General features: G+C 36.5%; 1 protein-coding gene across 1 annotated transcript; it reads right to left on the reverse strand.

Annotated features, from left to right (window-relative positions):
• Positions 1–112: 112 nt before the first annotated feature.
• LOC128233442 (elongator complex protein 2-like) lies at positions 113–19,726 on the reverse strand. Its single transcript, XM_052947125.1, has 18 exons — positions 19,608–19,726; positions 18,152–18,245; positions 17,634–17,704; positions 16,873–17,044; positions 16,096–16,176; positions 12,942–13,018; positions 12,282–12,348; positions 11,739–11,909; positions 10,577–10,672; positions 9,895–9,995; positions 6,717–6,839; positions 5,455–5,610; positions 4,703–5,057; positions 3,092–3,222; positions 2,336–2,528; positions 1,710–1,831; positions 1,313–1,536; positions 113–425 (listed from the first exon to the last, which is right to left on the reverse strand). The coding sequence occupies exons 1-18, from the start codon at positions 19,722–19,724 to the stop codon at positions 242–244; spliced, it is 2,535 nt and encodes an 844-aa protein (XP_052803085.1). The 5' UTR covers positions 19,725–19,726; the 3' UTR covers positions 113–241.
• Between the last annotated feature and the right edge of the window lie 805 nt (positions 19,727–20,531).

Below are 20,531 nucleotides of genomic sequence, written 5' to 3' on the forward strand. Positions count from 1 at the left end.
GCAAACTTGCTTGGTTTTGAAGTTCATCAGCTTGTGTGGTTTGAGGACATCAGTTAGCAAATAAATAATAAATATTGTAAATACACCAAGATTGAGCAATATACATCTCATTTATTCATACCTTCAATTCCAATAGGCAATACGTCCTATAATCATCTTATAAACATTTATAGCACATACAAGAATCACAGATTTCAAATGCATTCTCCCATAAATAAACACATAATATCAATCATGTTTATTAAGTAAGCTTTTCAAGATTAATATTGTATATTTTCACTGCCCGATCCATTCCACAGCTAGCTAGCTGTAACCAGAAATCTCTTTCCTTCACATTTGACCCTTCAAGGTCGTTGCCATGGATACCAGCCAAACCGAGGCACGGTCTAAATCTTAACCTCTTCACAGTCAGATGATGAGAAATGCTGAGTCATTTTGTCAAGGAAACAAAACTTGAACAAGTAGAAAAAAACATACAATGATTATTCAAGCAAACTGGTCCTTACTTACTGTAACATGCTTAAGTACTTTTTTCATACACAAGCAAATTATCAACTGTTATTTTAGAAAGAAAAAAAAGAATTTCATTGTGATTATATTACATAAAAGTAAATAAAAATATATAAAATACTGATAAAAAAGAACATTTTCAATATGAAATCAAAATATACATACGATATACTAGTAATGCATGGTTTACATTTATGTCTCAGACAATTGGATCCTCAGATAGATTCTTACAATAATCATTTAAAAAGCTTTTGACAGAAACAATCAGGCTAGTTTATAGACCCTTACACCATCATTCAGATATTAATCTCGATATCTAGTGTGTATGTGTGTGTAAGTTTATTTCTTCTTGCACTTTGGTAAGGCCCATTCAGCGAGTGCTCTGAGAAGATTGTTAGTCATATTAGATTTTGAAGCATAGTTCACAGACAGAATTAGAGCTACCCTGGTTCTTTAACGTGTATAGCTTTGTCACACAGTAACCCATTTAATATCCCTCCCGGAAGAGGATAAGAATGTTTTTAGTGGTGCAGCGGGGAATCGAACATTTGACCATGGCTTGACAGTTAAGTGTGTTACCACTAGACCACAGATCTGCCATGGTATCCATATTTGTTTTTTGAAATCATTTAATCGGCAGACGTGCTGTATTCGGCTTATCCCATTTTAATAGCTAATTAAACCAATTTTACCTTCTAAATTGTACCTTGTAAATCTCTCCCTGAGGTAAAACAAATCTAAAATGAAACTGTGAGAAAAAAAAAAAAAAAACAATAAAAAAATAATTGCAGCAAAAGGATACTTGTTGTCAAGAACAACCAATTGTTTCCAAGCTGACGTTGTTGGCCCTGGCAACCAACTGTAAAGAAGCACCTGCCCGTTGTCAAGGCCAACACTCACAAGATAGCTTCCATTTGAGAGTACGGTGGGTGCAGTGTCAACCGCAGTTGCAGAATCAGCTACATCCAGTCTTCCCGCCATTTTTGGCTCCATGTCGTCTGCTTTTGGGCAGTTCCAGACTACAACCTATTTAAAAAAACACATGTAAGTATAATATACTCTCTGTGAGCTTTTTGGTATCAGTTGATACTTTCCTATTAAACCGATACTGTGAAGATATTATAGATTGTTTACAGCTGTTTCCTATTAGATATTTTTTTCACTTTTTTATCCCTTATTCAATATGAACTATATCTCACCTTTTTATCCCTAGAAGCAGTCAGGAAGTATTTATCATCATGTGTCCAGCAACATGACCAAATAATCCTTCCATGGACACATGTCTTCTTGTCCGTGTGTATTACATGGCGAAATAGAGGATCTGAAATGTTATACATGTACAGTTTAAAGGGGCACAATACATGCATTATTATGATTAACTTTTTGACTTAAGTTTAATGATCAAAACAAAAAAAAGCATAAATTGACATAATTACAGATAAAAAAATAAAAGTGATATTATCTTAGTATGTCTAAGGTCTTTTTCCCAAAATAGATAAAGCCCTGCAAGTTATGTCCCTTGAAACAGTAAATATATTCCAAAAAGAAAATATACCAATTTTTAAGACTTCGTTTCTTATACAGGTTCTTGAATTCTGATCTGTGATACTGTGAGCCATTATCTCCTTGTTGGAAGAAAGCTATCTAAGAAAAGCAGGTTTACCATTTTGGAGAATTATCTGCGCCCTGTTATTCGAGCATATTTATAGTTTCCTTAGCATCTGTGGGATTATCTCTCCCTTTTTTTATACAATAACCAAATTTTGTCCCTTGAAAAAGCATGTAAAATCCTCCATTGTGAATTATCTCCCTTTTAGGCCCTTACCTTCTTTAGGATTATCTGCCCCTCTTCTTCTATACAAATACCAAGTTCTGTCCCTTGACACAGTCAGTAAATACTCTCCACTGTGGGAGAAAGCCATCTGGGTCACAGTTAGGCTATGACCTTCCAAGATTAGCAACTGTTGCCAGGTAACAGTGTCCCAGAGTATCACAGAGGCAAATTCTGCTTTTGATGCCTATAAAAAAAACATTCATGGTATGTATGAATTAAATAAATACTTTCTTCAAATATGTTTTATAATTTTAGAGAATCATTTCCACATAACATGCATTAATATTAAACAACAGAACGTAGTTCAATTATTTTATCTCTGTTCAAATACAACAAGACAAAGTCTTAGAAGTACAGAATGACAAAACATTAGATAATGATTGAAGGCTGTGTTACTGCAATAGTTTTGCCTTCCATTAATAAAAAGTCCTTTTTTACGTCGAAGCATATAGGTCCATTATTTTGCATTCATGTATGTATAAGAGTTAATAAGTTTAGAAAATGAAATAATTTTAAAATGCTTAATGTATTTTACACATCAACTAAGGACTGAGAGTGCTTGAGTGGCATTCATGTAGGTAACTATCTCCCTCCCAAGACGTTATGAGTATGATCTCCACCAGGATAACTTTATCATGGCCCCTTAAAAAGAAGACCAGTACTAGGTCTACCAAGGAAACAGACTTGGGAGTGATTCATATCAGCTAACAGCTACTAGTAACCTAAATTAGTATCGACTTAACTTACCTTGCAAGCACTGGCTAGTATAGTCCCCTGGGGGTCACAGGCCAGTGAGAATATCTCATATCCATGCCCATAGAGCTTTTGTACCTCCGGCCAGAGAGTATTCTGTAATAGATGCTCTTCACTTGGAGGGGCTAAAATTAATTAAATGATTTTGAATAAAGATAATTCAACATTTAAAGATAATTCAACATTTTTAGTGAATACAACAACCGACATTGATATTTTTCAAGATAACTTTTTGTTCATTTTATCAATTTTGCTGAAGTAAAAAATTCTGAAAAGATCTCATCTTTTAATAATCAAATAATTTTTCATACAAAGTGAGTTACAGTATTTCTATAAAATCAATGGCAAATCACTATGTATGCTTCCAAAATATTTTGTGGAAGCATAAAAATCTTATACAAACTCAAAAACATGAACATATAGTAGGGTTTTAGTCAGGTTTTCGAAAAGGACAGAGTGCTGTAGGAAAAGGAAAGGGTGCTAAGGGAGAAGAGGGCACATTGTATCAGGAAGTGAATATTTTAAATATCATGAATTTCACACAAAAAGTAGGAATTGTGCTTAATTGAAGTAGTAATAGGTTTCAACTGCCGAATATGACAAGTTTGTATGAATTTATAATAAAATTTTAAGTTTTAATTAAAACAAAAGATAACTAGAGATTGCTTTTTTGAAAAAGCGCTTGTCTCACTGTATCTGAAAAAAAATAAATGATGGACATGAAATTTGTAATTTCGGACTGGAGACGAACAAACAGTAAAGTTTGATTTATTCACCTGTATTAAATAGTGAATATCTACTGCGACCTTGACCTTTGACCTAGTGATAAAAAAATCGATAGGGTTCATCTACTAGCCGTGACCAACTAGCATACCAAGTATGAAGTTCCTGGTGCAAGCGTTCTTTAGTTATTGAGCAGAAACCGTTTCTTCACCTGAAAGTCACGGTGACCTTGACCTACTGATCTCAAAACCAATAGGGTTCATCTACTAGTCGTGACCAACTTGCATACCAAGTATGAAGTTCCTGGGTGCAAGCGTTCTTTAGTTATTGAGCAGAAACCATTTTTAAGCTTAAGGTCACGGCCAACATATCGTTTTTTACCTGAAAACCTTGACATTTGACCTTTTGATTTCAAAATCAATAGGGGTCATCATCTAGTCATGAACAACTAGCATACCAAGTATAAAGTTCCTGGACCCAAAGGATCTTTAGTTGCTGAGCGGAAACCGTTTCTTCACCTCAAGATCACGGTGACCTTGACCTTTGACCTAGTGATCTCAAAATCAATAGGGGTCATCTACTAGACTTGACCAACTAGCATACCAAGAATGAAGTTCCTGGGTGCAAGCGTTCTTTAGTTATTGAGCGGAAACAAAGTGTGACGTACGGACTGACGGACGGACGGACGGACGGACTGACTGGCGGACTGACTGACGGACAGGGCAAAAACAATATGTCTCCCCATAAATGATGGATACATAATGATTATCCTGCACATGCTTGTCTTCATGAAGGCAAAAGGGTGCCACCAAAAAAGGACGGCATCCAGCACCATTCCCTTACTCTTTAGCTAAACCCTAATGTAGTAATAAACGTAATTACCTTTCAGGGAAACAGAGGTAAACACATTATCCGTGTATTGCTCATTATTTCCCGGCTTAATTTCCAAGTCTTCCATCAAATTTGTAACGCCCTCTGAAAATATGGCCTTGTTCGACAATCCCAACGCCGGAACACTGGCACCAACTGGTCTATTTTTAGCGTCTTCTGATTCATGTTCCACTTTCAGATCAATATTGCACAAATTACAGAAGTTTTCGATGAAATTGTCTGTGCCATCAAATATGCGGACTACTTTTTCGTCAGCACCTGAGGCGTATTGATATCTATTTACCATGGCAATACACTGTAGGGCATATCCATGGATCTGCGGTCGAGCAATCTCATACCATATTACCTGCAATAAACAACTATTGAGTTTAAAAAAAGAAGGTCAAGTGTCGGAACATAGGCATTATTTTTAGGAAACCAAGTATGATGAAAGCTGGTTGTATGTGAGCCAAATTAACAAGCGGACAATGGAAATAATCTGCCCATACCAATTCTGATCAAATTTAGGGATCATTAGACAAACGCTTCAAAGTTATTAATCAGGAAAGATCTATTTTAGGTTATTTTCTTAAATTAAAGGGAAATAACTCTTAAGTTTCTTGAAAAAAAAACTTTCTGCATATGAGCTAAAAATGACTGTGTCAACACATTTCTTGGGTGTTCTAATAAAGGCTAAAAATTTGTCTTTGAATTTTATGAATATATGATATTTGACAATTTATGTACAAACAATAAAAGACTACCTCTCTGTCTTTGTTGACCCAAGGGGCATGTAACCTCACAGTTTCATCAAGACTGCATGAGAGTAGGAAGTTACCTCCCCTCTTATCCCACTCGATGTCCTCGACAGAGTCAAAATGGCCGCTCACGGTCACCATGTGCCCCCAGTTTGATAATTCCTGTGAAAAAATTAAGAAAAGGGTATGTGTATGGTAAATGTAAAATGAGCAAAAAACGTACAATATTGTTAAGCTAACATTACTACCATTGAGAGCACTAACCTTGGCAATCAATTGTTAATGATCACAAACTACTTCAACTATTGAAGCTAGAAGAAAGTGAAAAAGTTAGAAATGGAAAGTGTTCAAAATTATTCTTTTTTCAACAACCACAAACTATGTTAATAAGATGTTTTATCAGGAAAGGTATTGACAATGACTGAAACATTGACTTTTGTCTCTGGACCGCCGAAAAACAAAAGAGGTCATCTACTGGTCAAGTAGAACCTACTAGTTAAGTTTCTGTGTGCCTACGTCAACCTTTTTTAAAGTTATGATGCAGATATCAAGTTTTAATTAGTCTTTACTGTTGACTTTGACCCTAAAAATATAGGGGTAATCCACTGGTAACAAGGCCTTCCTACCACTGAAATTTCATGGTATTAGATCAAATAGTTCATGAGTTATTGTGCATTGTTGAATGTTTGATATCACTTATGACTATGACCTTGACCTTTAATTAACTAACCAAAAAAACTTGACAAAGAGGTTGTCTTCTTGTCGAGGTCCTAGGGCGAACTGTTCACCAGTTATTTTGCAGATCATGTTTTTAAAACACAGTGACCTTGACCTTTAACATATGTGCCATAAAATGTAAGGATCATCATCTAGACAAAAGCAACCTACCATTTAAGTTTCATGGTCCTAGGTCAAACTGTTATTCTGCAGACAATGTTTTAATAAACGCAATTGACTGTGACCTTAACATTTAACCTACTGACCGCAAAACCACAGAGAATGTCTTTTAAACAAAGGAAACCTACCACTCATGCTTCATGGTCTTACATCAAACACCTTAATTTATTATATTGAAGACACATGTTGTTTTAAATGACCTACAGTCCGACCTGCCATCATACCAATAGCAGGAATATTCACATACCACCGTAACGATAGACAGACAAACCCTACTGACATTGGCAAACCTGTATGCCCCTTTTATGAAAAGGGCATAATAATGCTAGTGAACAGCGGAACTACACGAAACTACCTTATTCCATTAATACCTGATTAGAAGTCCAATGATGAAAAGCTCCTTGGTAGCCATGTGCCAGGATTGAGTCCCCATCCGGACCAAACATTCCACCATACAGACCAAGTGTATTTCCCCCCACTTCTCCAACTCGAACCTGAAATATTTAACAGCAGTCCCTTTTTTAATAAGAGCTGCATAAAAGTTGTCATACAAGTTCCAGAATGTTCATAAGATTTGAATGTTCCATGAAAACTTAACTATGCAAAGTACACGATAGGCTAAGCTCCTAAGACTCTTCTTTATACATAAGGTTCTTATGGCGGATCCCCTTGAAGCCCTTGTTGAAGATCCCGTTGAGGCTACCACCGAGTCGAAAACTGATGCTCTTTGAAACTCAACATATTCAAGGAGGCTTAATTCTGGTCACACTGGTAATTCTAAATTTACAGCATATTTTTCATTAAAAACACCTTTATTGGAAAAAAAAACAAATGTTTAGTCTAGGCATGTACTGCAAAAAAAATAATTTATAAATACAAATTAAACACACCATTGGCAAATTACTTTCAACACACTGCAACTCATTTGTTTTGGGAGCTTTTTTAAATGTCTCATGTGATGGGTTTTGTGAGTAGTCAACATATTAAACAAGAGCTGTCACAGCATGTGACGAATGCCCCCGAATGTGACATTGACCTACGAACAAGGTCAGTACATGAAAAGTTGATCTTGCCCTTACGTGTCAAATACATATGGCAAGTTATTTTAAATTGCCTCTGAACATAAAAAAATACCACCCATACTTGACAACCTACACTGTTATGTCCTTATATTCAGAATTCCCTTGTGAATAAACACTTAGTGTATCTTTCACCTTAGAGGTAGGGACATGGGTCTTGCACGCGACACGTCGTCTTGGTAAGTGGAACACATGTGGCAAGTTATTTTAAAATCTGTCCATACAAGGGAAAGTTACAGCCCGGACACGACAACCTATACTCTGTCCTTATATGCAGCACTCCATTGTGAATAAACACTAAGTGTGACCTTGACCTTTGAGGTAGGGACACGGGTCTTGCACGCGACACGTCATCTTGGTATGTGGTACACATGTGGCAAGTTATTTTAAAATCTGTCCATACAAGAGAAAGTTACAGCCCGGACACGACAACCTATACTCTATGTCCTTATATGCAGCACTCCATTGTGAATAAACACTAAGTGTGACCTTGACCTTTGAGGTAGGGACATGAGTCTTGCACGCCACACGTCGTCTTGGTATGTGGAACACATGTGGCAAGTTATTTTAAAATCTGTCCATACAAAAGAAAGTTACAGCAAGGACACGACAACCTATACTCTAAGTCCTTATATGCAGCACTCCATTGTGAATAAACACTAAGTGTGACCTTGACCTTTAAGGTAGGGACACGGGTCTTGCAGGCGACACGTGGTCTTGGTATGTGGAACACATGTGGCAAGTTATTTTAAAATCTGTCCATACAAGAGAAAGTTACAGCCCGGACACGACAACCTTTACTCTATGTCCTTATACGCAGCACTCCATTGTGAATAAACACTAAGTGGGACCTTGACCTTTGAGGTAGGGACACGGGTTTTGCACGCGACACGTCGTCTGGGTATGTGGAACACATTTAGCAAGTTATTTTAAAATCTGTCCATACAAGGGAAAGTTACAGCCCGGACACGACAACCTATACTCTATGTCCTTATATGCAGCACTCCATTGTGAATAAACACTAAGTGTGACCTTGACCTTTGAGGTAGGGACACAGGTCTTGCAGGCGACACGTCGTCTTGGTATGTGGAACACATGGGGAAAGTTATTTTAAAATCTGTCCATACAAGGGAAAGTTACAGCCCGGACACGACAACCTATACTCTATGTCCTTATATGCAGCACTCCATTGTGAATAAACACTAAGTGTGACCTTGACCTTTGAAGTAGGGACACGGGTCTTGCACGCGACACGTCGTCTTGGTAAGTGGAACACATGTGGCAAGTTATTTTAAAATCTGTCCATACAAGGGAAAGTTACAGCCCGGACACGACAACCTATACTCTGTCCTTATATGCAGCACTCCATTGTGAATAAACACTAAGTGTGACCTTGACCTTTGAGGTAGGGACACGGGTCTTGCACGCGACACGTCGTCTTGATATGTGGTACACATGTGGCAAGTTATTTTAAAATCTGTCCATACAAGAGAAAGTTACAGCCCGGACACGACAACCTATACTCTATGTCCTTATATGCAGCACTCCATTGTGAATAAACACTAAGTGTGACCTTGACCTTTGAGGTAGGGACATGAGTCTTGCACGCCACACGTCGTCTTGGTATGTGGAACACATGTGGCAAGTTATTTTAAAATCTGTCCATACAAGGGAAAGTTACAGGGCCGGCTGGACGGACGGACGGACAGTGCGATTTTAATATGCCCACCTTCGGGGGCATAAAAAGCCATACGGCCAATCATAGTCATGATAATCTGTGAATATGATTACGAACAGTCTCAATTCCAAGTCCAGACTCAGACTCGGAAGAGCAACTTTATTAAATAGCATATTACATTTGTTTTATAAAAAGAAATAAGATATAAGAATAATTGAGAAACTTCAACAGTAATCAAATTTAGCAAAATGCACCTCCAAAATCAGCTAGAAATATGGTGAAAAGGAAATGAGAATTCACAGTTTTGCCACTTGAGCCTGAACTCGGACTTGAGACTGTTCAAAGTCATGGCCCCCAAGGCGAAGTGCATGGTTTGAGAGCTTCAGCATTAGCTCCTTACTTGTGTTCACATACAAATAAAACACAACAAAACCAACAAAAGAGTGCACTACATGTTTTGATTTTGAAGAAATACAACCACTGGCACAATTGAAAATGTGCCCAACACCATTTTTCTGTTTAAAGTATCAGTGACCTTGACCTTGACCAAACCCCCTAAAAAGCAATCCCTGTAAACCCGATGACATTCCCATTTTTATAACCTAGATTTCATTGAAAACCTTAACTGAATTTCATTGAAAACCTGGTCAATAATTAGAACCTCTATAGATTTTATGTATTTTGCCTTCCTGGGGTGTTTTGTATGTTTAAATGTAATAGCTTCATAAATATAAATTCATGTTTAGATTTTATTTCAAAATCAAGATTAAATTGAATTAAAAGCAAACCAACCTGCTCCATCCAGACCCCAGATTCAGCATCAGGTCTCCACAAGATCATGGTTTTATCCATGGAGACAGACAACAGGCACATCTCCTGGTGGTTCTGCCCATCTGTAATGAAATTAGTTTCAACTCCTCCGTTGCAATTGAATGGTTGTACAATGAAATATTTGAAGCTTTTTTTTTGTATGGCCAAGGTTTAAGTTCTTGCATGACAACAGAGACCCCCACAAAGCTTTCACAGTACATAAATTAATTTTCTTTGAAAAACAGATGCCCTTTTTAGGCAGTATTTAACCACATTTTGAGAATATTTAGCTATTTTTTTAACCTAAAATAGCCTCCTTTCCTTTAAAGGTACTCACTCATTTTTTTGGATCAAAAATAATTTTCCCCAGTAATGCATATGAAAACTCTTATATTATCATTATTTTACTCTATGAACAGTACCGTTTTATTATAAAAAAGTGTTTTGGTTTAAGTGGGGTGCAATATTTAACCCATGCCAGAAAAGTCGAAAATAAATGAAAAATCGATACCTTAATCAAGGCCACCGGGACTTTAATCAAAAGTGTAGATATTCTGACCTCTTAACAATAAATGATAATCATGTCAATCAACCAATCATGCAACAACAAAGTTGTAATCAATGTGCAAGTCCCTTTAATAAATTAAAGTTCAAAATTTGTTACCTTTTAAAGACCTAGGTTTCCACTTGACAGAGTAGATCCAGTTCTCATGCCCGCTCAAAACTGTCTCCAGGGTTACAGCATACACCTTTGTGGCACCTGTAATTTATAATTTTCAGCATTAATTATTTTCCCTCTGTTCAGTTTTCCGCATTGTTAAAAGTCTGTTTAAAAGGCGTTTTATAACATATGCCTGGTTATATTGCTCGCCGACCCAATTGCGATGGTAAATAAGCTCAACTATCTCCCCTCCTGGCTATATTTCAACATCTTACAGAATAATGTGTGTGGATTTTTTATGTTTCTTTATAAAGATAATTCTTTTTTACTTACAAAAAAACATTGCATTTTTCACAGGAAAAGTTATCATATAATTATGTTAAACAAAATATACAGGGTATTCAAAGTAGAACATAAGAATATATTTATTAATCTTTCACTCATTTGTTTAACCAGTATTTATTTCAAATAATAATTATACATACATCATGAGCATTGATACAGACAAAATATACAGTGAATTCAAATACAATTAAGAGCAATGTAAACAATATAAACATAAAATCTTCAGAATTGAGAAATAATTAATCAATTTTTTTTTCTTCTTAGTCTCTCTTTTATCTGGGTCACTCTTCTATCTGAGTCACTCTTCTGAGTCTCACATCTGTCTGAGTCTCCCTTCTATCTGAGTTGCCAATCTGTCTGAGTTTCTCTTCTGTTTGTGTCTCTTTTCCCTCTGAGTCTCTTGTCTGTCTGAGTTTCTCTTTTGTCTGAACCTCTTTTCTGTCTAATGCTCTTTTCTGTCCAAGGCTCATCTGTAAGTCTCTCTTCTGTCTAAGTCTCAATTCTGTCTAAGTCTCTCTTCTGTCCGAGTCTCTCTTCTGTCTAAGGCTCCTCTTTCTGAGTCTCCCTTCTGTCCAAGTCTCTCTTCTATCTAAGGCTCTTCTGTCTGAGTCTCTCTTCTATCTAAGGCTCTTCTGTCTGAGTCTCTCTTCTATCTAAGGCTCTTCTGTCTGAGTCTCTCTTCTATCTAAGGCTCTTCTGTCTGAGTCTCTCTTCTTCTAAGGCTCTTCTGTCTGAGTCTCTCTTCTATCTAAGGCTTTTCTGTCTAAGTCTCTCTTCTGTCTGAGTCTCTCTTTTCAACAGATTAAACATATGCACTTACCTTTGTAATCAAAGGTCAGTGTAGTCTCTCTCATTTGAAAATCTTTGTCTAGCGGCAGGTCAAGTATTGATATCTGCTGTATCGGTGCAGTTGAACACTCCCTCTCAGAAAATCTCCAAACACGTACCAGAAAATCCTGGGCCGCACTGGCGAGAAGCAGGTCTCCATTATCTGAAAGTAAATTTGTAATAAAATGTGACTATTCCTTGTTCTACATATGATATATATCCGGTATTTATGCCTGTTGTTGTAGTGCAGACAAACCAGTCGAAAAACGAGCACAACTCTACAATTATTAAAGCCAGGGTTATATTCCAAGTTCCCTGTGGGCAATGTCTCTTGCAACATGTATGTTAATATCATGAAATTATGGGTTTATGGCAAAAGACAAAATTTTTTGCATGAAGACAATGAGACAGTCGACAAGAACAAGACTGACAATCCTTTACCTGATTTTTTTCTAAACAAATAAAAGATGAACTAAAAATACAATAAAATTTACCCTGTATGAGACCAATTTAAGACAGAGATTAAGAATGTTACCATGTAGGGTGAAATCCAGAGCTCGGACCCAGTCTTCATGTCCTGGCAGTGTGATGACTGGAGTAAACTGAAATTGAGCACACTGATATGATTAACATTTCCATACTTGAAGATTCATTAATGTATAAATCAACAACTTGTCAAAAAAACATGCAAGTAACAGCACTGACAAGACAAATTATACTGTATTTATGTGGATAGATGCAGCATTCAATAATGATCATCAAACTTCAAGAGTGACTTTGAACTTTGAGGTAGGGTTGTGAGTTTTGCATGTGCAACAAACCTTTATGTAAGGTAGACATTTGCCAATTTGTTTAAAAATGCATTACAAAGTTACAGCCATGACACGTAAAACCAGAAGAACAGACATATCAACATTTACAGTTCATGAAGTTTTTCCATAGAATAAAATTGAGCATGTGTTTTTATGAGCTTTTCGTATAGAAAACATTGCTAACCCTATTGTCAGTAACACTTCTAAAATCTTAGATGTTGGTGCCGATAGACACACAGGCGGACGGGTGGTGCAATTTAAATATACCAAACTTCTGAGGCGTACTTTTTTTTTCAAATCAAACAACATCCTAAAACATTACCACACCAAACACTACAAAAAAAGGCTATAAGAATCCCATGAAAGTAGACTCAGTTTTATACCTGTAATCCATTAGGAGTATCTTGTTCAATATACACATGTATCTTCATGTCATCACACCCACACGCCAACATCAGCCCTGAAACATCCAACAGAAAATTAGTCACACAAAAATGACTTGTGGTCAAAAAAGTACACAATCCTGCAAGCCCTGGGGCCATGATAACAAATTTATATAGCTAGGCTTGTTGAAATTTCAATGCCAAGCACAAGTATAACAACTCCAGCTTATTCATCCAATTCTAATATTTTTTGGCGCCTTTAGTTTTTGACTCAAAAATTAGTACTCGTACACGTCTTCCGTTATAGTGCCAATGAGTGGAATATGGATGTAAACAGTGAGTTTGGTTTCTTATTTTTCATTTTTAGAGGTTTATACGAGTGAATTTAAAAAATTGGAGAATGTAGTTCCACATAGGAATGGCTCTGAGTTGTTCTAAAGGTAAAAGTTCTGAATAAAATTTAATATCTGATTGTCTAGAACTTGCATAACTTGCTAGACGTTAGTGTTGACAACGTAAAAATCCGGATTTTCGTGAGAATTGTTCACATACATTAGGTTTAAGCATTTTATGTGTGTGGCTTTTTTATTGACAAAAGGTTGTCATGTTACAAATTTTAGAACTTTATTTGTTATACTTGCTGCACTACGCTCAATTTTCTGAACATTGTGGTGCAAATGAATAGGTTGTGGTGCTCATGAATAGTAATTTAGTAGGAAACGAATTGTGAAAAAACTGAAGCAATTTCATAACATAAAAATTAAAATTAAATGAATTAATATCATTTTCAATCTTTTTAAAGTATGACCTACTACCACACAGCTTCGTGGACTTTAAGGTTCATTTGGTGTCTAATAAACTACTATTTAATAGCAAATGGTCGTCATAATTCCAATTCTGTATTTCCAGGTATTTTAAGGCAAAAATCTAACGATTGTGTTTACATATTTTCAGATTGTGTGTGACATTGACCTTTGAGGTAGGGACACGGGTCTTGCACGCGACACATCGTCTTGGTATGTGGAACACATGTGGCAAGTTATTTTTAAATCTGTCCATACAAGGGAAAGTTACAGCCCGGACATGACAACCTATACTCTATGTCCTTATATGCAGCACTCCATTGTGAATAAACACTAAGTGTGACCTTGACCTTTGAGGTAGGGACACAGGTTTTGCACGCGACACGTCTTCTTGGTATGTGGAACACATTTAGCAAGTTATTTTAAAATCTGCCCATACAAGAGAAAGTTACAGCCCGGACACGACAACCTATACTCTATGTCCTTATATGCAGCACTCCATTGTGAATAAACACTAAGTGTGACCTTGACTTTAGAGGTAGGGACACGGGTCTTGCACGCGACACGTCGTCTTGGTATGTGGAACACATGTGGCAAGTTATTTTAAAATCTGTCCATACAAGAGAAAGTTACAGCCTGGACACGACAACCTATACTCTATGTCCTTATATGCAGCACTCCATTGTGAATAAACACTAAGTGTGACCTTGACCTTTGAGGTAGGGACACGGATCTTGCACGCGACACGTCGTCTTGGTATGTGGAACACATGTGGCAAGTTATTTTAAAATCTGTCCATACAAGGGAAAGTTACAGCCCGGACACGACAACCTATAATCTATGTCCTTATATGCAGCACTCCATTGTGAATAAACACTAAGTGTGACCTTGACCTTTGAGGTAGGGACACAGGTCTTGCACGCGACACGTCGTCTTGGTATGTGGAACACATGTGGCAAGTTATTTTAAAATCTGTCCATACAAGGGAAAGTTACAGCCCGGACACGACAACCTATACTCTATGTCCTTATATGCAGCACTCCATTGTGAATAAACACTAAGTGTGACCTTGACCTTTGAGGTAGGGACACGAGTCTTGCACGCCACACGTCGTCTTGGTATGTGGAACACATGTGGCAAGTTATTTTAAAATCTGTCCATACAAGGGAAAGTTACAGAACCGGACGGACGGACGGACGGTGCGATTTTAATATGCCCACCTTCGGGGGCATAAAAAGGAGTGCTGCAGATGAGGGACAGGGTGCTAAGGGTAAAAAGGACACATTTATCAGGCTATGAAGAATTTATCATTATAAATTGGCAGAAAATGTGAGAAACTGTGTTAAATTGAAGTAATACAAGGTTTCAACTGCCAGCTATGTAAAGTGTGTATGTGTAAACTTATAATGTTATTACAAGTTTTAAACAATAAAAAAATAATATTTAACAGTCTTGAGCATTTAATTCTATGAAGGCAGAAGGGTGCCAAGTGTGAAGGACAGTGTGCAGGACCCTTCCATAATCCTTCAGCTAAAACCTTAATTGATGAGATTCTTTGGCCAGTGGATAATGCAGCCATGGGCTTTCATCTATTTACAAAATTTAATCCTACTATTGGTCAACTGATTGTTTGATTGACAGTTCAGGGCTTCTATTAAAGGAAGTTTGGAAGTTACAAGTATATTTCTCCCTCGAAACGGGTTAAAACGTTCAAAATTGATTCTTTGGAAGTTGAAGAAACCTTAGAAGTTCAAAATATCAAAACCTTTTGTCAAAATTACTTTTATGGTCACATTTTCAATCAGTTTAACTGTTTTTAAGCAAAATTAATTATTATAATATAAGTCTGTGAATTTGGCAAGTTAAAGTTGCAAATTATTTGATTTTTAATATACTTGTTAAAAAATAATTGAAAAAGAAATTGTATTCGGGAGACTTAAACTTCAATATTTCAGTATAAAACTTCCAAAATTGATTGACAGGAAGTTCATAGTTCCAGTTTCAAATTCTTAATGGAAGCCCTGCACAGTTGGTGACTGGTCAATTACTAGTATTTCAAGAGGATATTTTCTGGTGTAAAACAGAAGTGAAAATGTTATGAAAATTGGGATAAACAATATGTTCGAATTCAAAGACATTGAAATATATAATTGATTTGACTGCATTTTTAAATGTTGGTTTGAAAATACATTATTTCATCTGAGGCAAAAAGCTTATAAAGATCATTATGTTATAATTTTCAAACAAACTGTCAAAGAAATCTACCGTATCATGACCAAAGCATAAAATATTAATTCATGTACATGAAAATAAAGTTGACCATCACAAAATGTCTTTTCTTTACGACTTACTGTTGGTGTTTGGTAATTTTATAAGTGAAACATCGAGGGCAAACCCGCTTCCATAGTTAAGTGCCTGGGTCTCAGCAAAATCTAAAAATAAATCAACAATTAATACTTCTGAAACATAGTATTTGAAGAATTGGCAAAAATTAAAAAGGCTATATGGATTTTTTATAGCCTTTTTAATGGATTTTTTTTTCATTCCAGAGTGGAACAATATTCAAATGAGAATCATTAAGAACAAAGTCCATTTCATTTAAATGATTTGCTCCCAAATTACCTTACCTACTCATTAAAAACATACTGTAGAATCAGAATGTGTAGTTGCAGGACATAATTTATTTTTTCAATACTTTGTACAGTACATTATAAAACCCTAGAAATACCCTGATAGTTTTAAAAAGTTTTGAAAGAATTAGCTAAATCAAATTTACTTATTAATTTACTATTAATTCATGCCACAGCACAATGAACAAGTATCCCTGGGTGAGAACCATTACTAATCAGCTATGAAGTTCCACATGAGAATCAAACCACAGACCCTGACACTAACCACTTGGCCATCGTCATCGCCCATTTTTTGTTTTGTCATTGCTAGCTTGTTAACAAACTCACATGAAAATCTTGAACACCATTTATATTATGTGCATCATAAAATATTTGCGGATAATTACACAATAACAATGCCAAGGCTGTGACAATTCATCATTTTCCCTCCAAAACTAACAAAATAAACCTGTGGAGACAATGAATGTTTTAGACAGTGAAAGAGTTTTGTTTATATACCGCCATCTTTTATCCTTCTCCAGATTTTCACAGACGAGTCGACAGATGCTGACACAATCACTGTGCAGAGTTGTTCCCCTTGATTTGACTCTTCATTCTCCGGAAGTATATAAGCTGCATCAAGAGTTGTAATGGGACCATTGTGTCCAGTGAGCTTCTGTTTCATGGTGTACTGAAATTGAGCCACACCTAATGATGTAATAATGGGTCACTTTTGAAATGTATGACTGCTTTATCTAGGTTTACATCAAGGAAATTATATTCTTGTATACTTGAATCTTGACTGTCTGTATCTTGACATAATTTTGAATCAGACTCATTATTCTTTGAAGCTATGGTTTACTTAACAGGTTTTTTTCTCTAATATGGCTGATGTTAATGTATGTATACATCCTTATTCATTGTCATAACATGTGTTAAGAAACATTCCATCAAAAAACTCATAAAAATTTGTCATCATAATGAACATGTAAGTGACAAGGTTCTGACTCAGAGAGTATCTGAGCTTACTGTGCCAATAAGCTTAAGTGATATGAGCACCTGACTTGTTCACAGGGAATCTTAGGTTTGATCTCCTGACAGGCTATACACATATCCTTGTCACATTGAATGACATATAAAAAAAATTAAGTACCAATATACTGGTAACTAACACTTTAAAACATAATTTCACACAAGTAGATCTTCTTTCATGATTTAAGTAACAAAAAAATCTGCTTCGAAAGAGATTTTATTTGATTTTGGAAGATACATGTACATACACTATCATCCTGTGCCTGCCACACAATAACAGTCTTGTCCACGCCTCCAGAGATCATCTCCGTTTCCGCACCTTGAAGTGAAAATCAATCACAACTTTACCTCTTAACAACTCAGACTCGAGAATGATCTTAACTTATATGATTTCTCATTAAGTCATTTCATGCATAAATAAAAGCTTTATCATAAAACAGAAGTCATGTGTTAACCATGAACTGATGGTGTAAATATAAATCTTGATTTTTGTAGAAAACATTTTTTTAGCACATTAAATCCAATTTTCATTTGGATTTTAAAAAGATTTTTTTTATTCAACCTTTACATGTACATGTAGTAAATAGTACTAGGTTAAATATGAGTTGCAAACAGTTGACGAAATTAGCACAAGCCTGCAAGCCCTACACTGGTAGAATACTTCCCGGGCAAATTCTGGATATTATATACATGTAGCAGAGTTTGTTGATCTATTTAATGGCAAGCATAAGCATAATTTGATTGTCACTTATTTAATTTAGCTTACCTTGTTTGTATTTGGAAATCCACTTGACAAAGTTGACACTTCCAGAATGCACTGCCAAAGTGTGTCTGATTTGAGCACACTTGCCATCTTTGGTCTGTGTGAAAAGAAGCAATAAACTCATTGTTCTTAAAAAGTATGGAGAATAAATACAACCTTTTCGAATCCAAGGATGAGTATCCAACCTGGAGCCAGTTTCATAGTTAGGATCTTAGCTTTTAGAATTAAGGTAAACCTTGAATACAAAGTGTTTGGCTGGATCACACCCCTGCCGGCACATTATTATTGGGGTCTAATGCACCAGTCAATTGTAACCATGGCCCCCCAGGTCTGGGGGAAAAGCGGGGACATTGACTTTCTTTCCAACCAAGCCCAGGTAAAAAACATCACTCTGTGGGGAAGAACTGATGGTAAAATCCCCACTAAATGCCCCACCGCAATCACCAAGCACTGCGGAGCCCATTTCCACGGTTATCCCTGATATACCCCCGGACCTGGGGGGGGGGGGGCGTGGTTACATTTAACTGGTGCATAACAATCTGAGCTAAAAAAGCACTAGCTACAAATGTAGTTCTTTCCAACACAAAGTTCCTCTCCTCCTCCATTAACCCCTCAGGCTGCTCATGGCACTCAAATAGTTCCTTTAGATATACGTAAAGTAAAACCTGACATGAAAAAGTGCCAAGTGTGGAGGTTGAACCCAAAGCTGGAACACTAGCATGACTCCTACTTAGCCAACTGAGGCAGGCAGCAGCACACACTCTACACTCAGGGCTTTTTCTGCCCATTTTGGGAAAAAGACCCTAGACATTTTGGGAAATTTTGCGTCGTAAAAATGCAAGTGGGAAATTTTATGGTTAAAAGAAAAAGCTGTCTAGTCTCCTGCGAATTAGGAAATTATTAAATATTAGTTTATTTCCCTTTAAAAGACCCAAAATGGCTGAAGTATCAATCCTTGGGTGTAAATATCTATTGCAATAGACATGACAGATAATATTTCATACTGATCTCTGAATGTGATGAAAATCAATGATTTCCGAGTTCAATTATCAAAAAAACTTTACATCACATAATTTATTAGGATGTTGAAAACGAACCAGTACTGGTAAAAAGACTTTCTAAAAAAGAAAAAAAATATTTTTTTATTTTTGATTGGGATTTTTTTCGAAAGATTGGGAAAAATATCTTATATTTTGCTTTGGGAATGGGTCCGATAGTCTGACCCGTGGGTACTGTAGAAAAAGCCCTGACACTTCACCTCATTTTCACAGTTTCCTTATGTTTAGACAATTCATACTGACTAGTTCCAGCCCAACCAGGCATACTATCTTACAGACTGCACACTTAAAAACATTTTTAGCGAGACATTTATGATAATATGTTGCAATCAGCTGCAATATTTTTATGTTTTCATCAATATTCATTATCTGAGGGGTAAAGTAAACCTGAATATACTTACTTCAGGTTGGCATATTACAACTGCGTTAGAAGAACCATAACATAAGATGTTATTTTGGCCCCAGTCCGCGCAATGAGACGATTTATTACAACCGCAACTAACATAACATGTTTTCATGGGCGCGGCCATCTTTATTTAGGCTACACAACACGTGTTAATGCGAAGGTTAAAGAACGCAAGTACTTGCTAACTCGCCGCCGCGATTACTTCCCTTGTCAAGGTGCTATATGTTGGCATTGTACCGATTGTCAGAATCTATATGAATTTGCGTATTCTTCAAAGATGCTCATTTTTAAAAAGACAAAATGAAAAGAGAGACGGGTCATGGATTGACAGAGAGAGAGAGAGAGAGAGAGAGAGAGAGAGAGAGAGAGAGAGAGAGAGAGAGAGAGAGAAGGGTCATAGATTGAAAGACAGAGAGAGAGAGAGAGAGAGAGAGAGAGAGAGAGAGAGAGAGAGAGAGAAATCATTCAAAAATGAAGAAATAAAAATTGAGAGACAGAGAGGGATCAAATAAGAGAGAGAAATGCCATACAATGAAAAGAGAGAGAGGTAGAATATGAGGCTGTGATTAGCTGAAGGAAAGGAGTGAGGAAAGAATGGAGCGTAGAAGTTAAGGAAAATGACGTTTTGTAAGAGTAAGAAGTTTTTCGACAGTTCTCGTACCATACGCAGGAACGATGGTGGCTATGACAGACAGGAAAGACAGTAAAGAATATAGATCTCGTACCATGCACGACCACATGTACGAGCGGTGGCTCTTAGAGCCGAGCTCGAAAACTAGCCACGCCAGTTTCCGTACAAATGTATCCAAGATTTATAACCATGGAAGAAAAGTTGTGATAATTCAAAATATGAGGGCTTAAATTACAAATATCCATATATCTTTCCGTGGAAATAATATTTGTACACATGCAAGATGTG

The sequence above is a fragment of the Mya arenaria genome, chromosome 1 (assembly GCF_026914265.1).
Source record: "Mya arenaria isolate MELC-2E11 chromosome 1, ASM2691426v1".
NCBI lineage: Eukaryota > Metazoa > Mollusca > Bivalvia > Myida > Myidae > Mya > Mya arenaria.

Excerpts from the sequence above, each read along its gene's own strand:
- LOC128233442 (XM_052947125.1), bottom strand. The coding sequence starts at position 19,724 with ATGAAAACATGTTATGTTAGTTGCGGTTGTAATAAATCGTCTCATTGC. Across the intron at positions 1,537-1,709 it reads CTGCTTCTAGGGATAAAAAG|GTTGTAGTCTGGAACTGCCC; the intron begins GTGAGATATAGT and ends TTTTTTAAATAG. Across the intron at positions 426-1,312 it reads TTGGTTGTTCTTGACAACAA|CATTTCTCATCATCTGACTG; the intron begins GTATCCTTTTGC and ends AAAATGACTCAG.